This window comes from Lineus longissimus, chromosome 5 (genome assembly GCF_910592395.1).
Source record: "Lineus longissimus chromosome 5, tnLinLong1.2, whole genome shotgun sequence".
Taxonomy (NCBI): Eukaryota; Metazoa; Nemertea; class Pilidiophora; order Heteronemertea; family Lineidae; genus Lineus; species Lineus longissimus.
In genome coordinates this window covers 5,649,701-5,655,725 of record NC_088312.1, presented here as the reverse complement: position 1 = coordinate 5,655,725, position 6,025 = coordinate 5,649,701, and the positions used below count along the sequence as shown (strand labels likewise).

At 43.4% G+C, this 6,025-nt stretch overlaps 1 protein-coding gene across 1 annotated transcript; it reads right to left on the bottom strand.

Annotated features, from left to right (window-relative positions):
* Positions 1-2,614: 2,614 nt before the first annotated feature.
* Positions 2,615-5,328, bottom strand: LOC135487985 (uncharacterized). The gene is made up of 2 exons (XM_064772314.1): positions 4,722-5,328; positions 2,615-4,112 (listed from the first exon to the last, which is right to left on the bottom strand). The coding sequence occupies exons 1-2, from the start codon at positions 5,119-5,121 to the stop codon at positions 3,559-3,561; spliced, it is 954 nt and encodes a 317-aa protein (XP_064628384.1). The 5' UTR covers positions 5,122-5,328; the 3' UTR covers positions 2,615-3,558.
* Positions 5,329-6,025: the final 697 nt, after the last annotated feature.

The following is a 6,025-nucleotide window of genomic DNA, read 5'->3' as shown; positions in this document are numbered from 1 at the left end:
ACTCGCTCCGTGATGCCTAGCTCGGAACCTTGGTGCACTACCTGACCATTCTGTCTCAGTCACAGTCTGGGCGAGGACATGTATTAGTCAAAGCCACACTTCTGCACAACCTTAGACTAACTCGCTCCGTGATGCCTAGCTCGGACCCTTAGTGCACTATCTGACCATTCTGTCTCAGTCACAGTCTGGGACCAGGACATGAATTAGTCAAAGACACACTTCTGTCACAACCTTGAACAAACTCGCTCCATGATGAATAGCTCGGACCCTTGGTGCACTACCTGACCATTCTGTCTCAGTCACAGTCTGGTCCAGGACGACGTGTATTGGTCAAAGACACACTTCTGTCACAACCTTAGACTAACTGGCTCCATGATGCCTAGCTCGGACCCTTGGTGCACTACCTGACCATTCTGTCTCAGTCACAGTCTGGTCCAGGACGACGTGTATTGGTCAAAGACACACGTTTGTCACAACCTTGGACTAACTGGCTCCGTGATGCCTAGTTCGGACCCTTGGTGCACTACCTGACCATTCTGTCTCAGTCACAGTCTGGTCCAGGACATGTATTAGTCGAAGACACACTTCTGTCACAACCTTGGACTAACTCGCTCCTTGATGCCTAGCTCGGACCCTTGGTGCACTACCTGACCATTCTGTCTCAGCCACAGTCTGGTCCAGGACATGTATCAGTCAAAGACACACTTCTGTCACAACCTTGGACTAACTCGCTCCATGATGCCTGGCTCGGACCCTTGGTGCACTACCTGACCATTCTGTCTCAGTCACAGTCTGGGCGAGGACATGTATTAGTCAAAGCCACACTTCTGCACAACCTTAGACTAACTCGCTCCGTGATGCCTAGCTCGGACCCTTAGTGCACTATCTGACCATTCTGTCTCAGTCACAGTCTGGGACCAGGACATGAATTGGTCAAAGACACACTTCTGTCACAACCTTGGACAAACTCGCTCCATGATGAATAGCTCGGACCCTTGGTGTACTACCTGACCATTCTGTCTCAGTCACAGTCTGGTCCAGGACGACGTGTATTGGTCAAAGACACACTTCTGTCACAACCTTGGACTAACTCGCTCCATGATGCCTAGCTCGGACCCTTGGTGCACTACCTGATCATTCTGTCTCAGTCACAGTCTGGTCCAGGACGACGTGTATTGGTCAAAGACACACTTCTGTCACAACCTTGGACTAACTGGCTCCGTGATGCCTAGTTCGGACCCTTGGTGCACTACCTGACCATTCTGTCTCAGTCACAGTCTGGTCCAGGACATGTATTAGTCGAAGACACACTTCTGTCACAACCTTGGACTAACTCGCTCCTTGATGCCTAGCTCGGACCCTTGGTGCACTACCTGACCATTCTGTCTCAGCCACAGTCTGGTCCAGGACATGTATCAGTCAAAGACACACTTCTGTCACAACCTTGGACTAACTCGCTCCATGATGCCTGGCTCGGACCCTTGGTGCACTACCTGACCATTCTGTCTCAGTCACAGTCTGGTCCAGGACGACGTGTATTGGTCAAAGACACACTTCTGTCACAACCTTGGACTAACTCGCTCCATGATGCCTAGCTGGGACCCTTGGTGCACTACCTGACCATTCTGTCTCAGTCACAGTCTGGTCCAGGACATGTATTAGTCAAAGACACACTTCTGTCACAACCTTGGACTAACTCGCTCCATGATGCCTGGCTCGGACCCTTGGTGCACTACTTGACCATTCTGTCTCAGTCACAGTCTGGGACCAGGACATGTATTAGTCGAAGACACACTTCTGTCACAACCTTGGACTAACTCGCTTCATGATGCCTGGCTCGGACCCTTGGTGCACTCCCTGACCATTCTGTCTCAGTCACAGTCTGGAACCAGGACATGTATTAGTCAAAGACACACTTCTGTCACAACCTTGGACTAACTCGCTCCATGATGCCTGGCTCGGACCCTTGGTGCACTACCTGACCATTCTGTCTCAGTCACAGTCTGGGACCAGAATATGTATTAGAGTTGTCTCAATTGAAAAGTGTACTATGATTTATGAGTTACTCTATATTGATACAATTTCATATTTTGAAATGAACCTGCAATTTTTGCAACCATGTGATGTTCAGAAGATCAATATAGAAGAAAATTGGTTATTCATGCCTCTTCTTTTCTGTGTTGTCTTCAGTTGTAAGAGTTCTGTCAGGGGAAGGACGTTGTGACAACGTATTTCTGAGGACAAATAGCACACAGAATTAGCTCTGTGACAGTCACAACCAGGGAGGAGGCCTTACAAATTGTATCTTGCTTCATCATTTGTGGCCAGATGTCGCCGGATGCTTTTCTGTACAAGGAAGTTGTTATACATGACAACCCGAGACCAACTCACCAAGGGCCAGTTCGTGTAAACATCTCCTGGATCTTTGTCTTTCCAACATTAGCACATAACACATTCCCGAGCAAATAACTAACATCAAAATTAGTCTAATGCCTGTGAAAACCATGTGGTTTGACCAGCAGTTCCTGTGGGATCAAACCTTAAGACATGGCAGTGAGAGGAAAACTGTATGAAGCTTCACTGTAAAGGATCGAAGACTAAAATAATATTTATCTAATATTTTATTGACTGTACATGTACATGTACGTATATTTTAAACACGTGTACAGAGCATATAAAAAAGTTATCAAGAAACAAAAAGGGTAAAATGAGTCAAGTGATTTGTCACTTTGGTTTTCTGATTGAAGGTTTGAAGGCTTCTCTCATTTTAGACAACAACTGTAAAGACTGCTCACACAAAGTGTGTTGTTAAAAAAGGTGTTTCAGCAAATATTGCTAAGATGTGGTCAAGTGCACTTTTTTTACAATGTTGTTCCAGCTGATAAGATTGTCCAGATACCTTAACAGATAAATACATAAGAAGTCAAACATTTCATTCATAAAAAAATCTAACATCAACTTTAAAACCATGTTAGAAGAAGATAAACTGCTAATATGGTACAGTTGTTGGAAGAAAAGAAAATGATTACATTGTTTTTGATATCAAATTGTCATCCTGATGTGTTTCAAAAAATGCATGTTATTAACAAAAATTAATAACAACTATTAAAGAAGACTAACCCATAACATTTCAATAAAGTAATGTTACACTACTCAGCCAAAAGAAACCTGTCACAAAGGTACTTCTCCTAGTTACCATATATTGGGTGTCTCAAAAAAAGTGAACCGCTTTTTGACAAGTATTGTGTACAAACTTGGTACCAGTAGTTCTTTTCATAAATTGAAATATTTCAGAACATAAAATCAGATTGCTTTAAATTACTCCTTTTACATGGTTCTTGCCTTTTCGCCTAATTTAAATCCTTGTAATTGTTCATAATAATTGCATTAACATACAATGTATCAATAATCTAAATGCAAACAACAAATAGCAGAGAGAAAGTGAAGCACATCTATATTTTCAGGAAGATTAATAACAACAGAGAGGTTTTTAAAAGATGAGTTCAGCTGAAGATGTCTTGAGATTTAACCTCTCTAGTCTAAAGACCAGATACAGATCTATTCATCGATTGGCTGAAGGAGGCAACACCCAATGAATGGCACCTCAGAGGCCCAGACCTCTTTGAGAACAGCCTCCCTTGCGCCCTTTAGCTTCTGAAGGACTGCCTTTGCTTCTATCACAGTGTTCAGAGAGTTGCTCCGCAATGGCATCATACCGTGCGGGTCGGTCATATGTACAATATCACAGACCAGTGTCACTTTAATAGTCTTAAGAATAGCACCATTGTTTAGTTCCTGAGATATCTCTTTTTGTTGTAGAATGTCTTCAACGTTGATCTCTGCAGCTGGGCGCCCTTCATCCGTCACAGCAGCAAACTTGTCACCCTTTGCAACAGCCTGGATACTGAAGCCATACCCTTCTGGGACGCTATCAGACCAGAAGAAGTTAGGGTTATAGTTCTTGGTAGACCCTTCAAAGGTTATACGCTTCCCATAGCCTAGGCCAATAGATACAAGGCAGATGGCATTCCCGTTGAAATGGTAACACTCGGATCCAAGATGGCGGACCCTGTAGCTGAAGCCAGCAACGATCATCGAGTCTACGTATGTACCTGTAATGATAAAAATAGTGGTGATATTAGTGTAGTTACATCCAACCAAGATTTTCCGTTTAAAGGCTTGATTCTAAACTGAAAAGGACAGAATCATTGCAGATGTTTCTCGGCTGCATAGGCCCTACTAATAATTGGGGCAGGCACCTTTTACGACTTAAGACCAATATCCTACACACTCTAGAATGACAGAAAATATGATATTGATTCAAAACAAATCAATCGATTACTTATCAAAACAAAGTGTAGGCCTACTCAGGGACATCTCATTAAGAAACCCAGACTATAACACTACCTCAAGTGACCCCGACAACCAGGATGTTTAAAAACCCTTAGGCTCCTGAGGCCAATGTTATGTAACGCTATGTAGGCCTACCAGGATTTTTTTACCAGTCTTATGCAAAATAACGTAAAAATACTTTATCTGGGTATCAATTGGGTCAGAGGTAATCAATAATCTGCTAATCAATAATAATCAATATTTTTGATCGATTTTGTTCTAATTGATTGATTTTTCTGAATTGAACAATCATGCTTAAAAACAAGTATGGGTTAACTACATTATTCAAGAATTCTTGACAGAATTTAATACGCGTATTTATAACCTACCAATAACTGGCATTTCATCCTGCCTCAGACCTTCGACAGCATACTCAGTTCCTAGCGCTGGGCACTTTACAACCATTATCTCAGCTTCTTCACTCTCAGAACTGCTGCGACGACAGCACGGTTCTCTCCAGTAGAGATTGTTGGTACTCCCAATAGTGATACGGGATGCTGGCTTCTTCCCTTCATCAACTTCTCCATCTTTGCTGGGTGCGCTGCTATGGCGCCGGCGAATCGAAGGTGGTTGCTTCCACTTCCAGACGTCGGGCCAGATAGCTTTTAGGCCTACATTTTCAACGATTCGAAAATCATGATCAAAACTTAAAGTTCCTTGTTTTAAATCGTCGTGTTTGTATCCGGTGCTCTGGAGGAGGGTTTGGACTTCGAAATCGATGTTTTCCATCTATTTGGTACTGTGCTCCGGCTGCCTTGAGAAGTTCGGTACAGAGAATCAGAATTAGAGTCAACTAAGAGGAGTCAAATTAGGCAAACGAGACAAAATAGGCCAACGTTTGTCCTCACTAGCAACTGTAAACAGACTACGATATTGATCGAAATTTATAAGGGAATGAACGTGGTCTCGAGGTTTTTCACGAGGCTATCGCAATGAATGAAGAATGCGTGGCCGTAAAATGCTGCAACCCGATTGGCTAGAATTCATTACCCCGATTACAAGAATATCATTTTCAGTGTTCCTATTGGCTAATGTCTTTCTTACTGTGCACGTGAATTTCTCATGGTTCCAACATGCGGTCATACTGGTCATGAACATGCAATCTAACGCTTCTTTCTGTTTTTCAAAGATATATGTACATAAAACACATTCTTTGGTCCATGGACCCGGATCGTAGGCCTTATGCCAGCGTAGACATTAACAAAATATACCGTATCTGGTTTGTGCCGTCCAGAAAGTAAAGTTAATTGATCGTAATTGAGCTCTTCCAATGGTTGAACGCCACCCTCCCGCTTCCTGGGAAATCAAGATCTACTGGCATTGTGCGCGTGTATATCCGTCCTTGGAAGGAAGAAAGGAGGGTACATAGAATCGACATAGGGTTAAAATAACTGCACACAAACTGTACCGAAAGAGCCCGAAACTGCTGGTGAGACTCCCGAGGCTGTCCATTTAAATAAACCGATATAATTTATCCCTGACAGGGTGGAGCGATAGCTCATCGACCCAATTTCAATGACACTCCGGATGCAGTGGACCGGCCTCTTCAGGAAGGACGATCAGGATGATGAAATGGACTGCATATAGGAGTATCCTTGCTCTTCTCTTAAAGAGTGGCATGACGAGGCCGGTC

Excerpts from the sequence above, each read along its gene's own strand:
- LOC135487985 (XM_064772314.1), bottom strand. The coding sequence starts at position 5,121 with ATGGAAAACATCGATTTCGAAGTCCAAACCCTCCTCCAGAGCACCGGA. Across the intron at positions 4,113-4,721 it reads GGATGAAATGCCAGTTATTG|GTACATACGTAGACTCGATG; the intron begins GTAGGTTATAAA and ends TTATCATTACAG.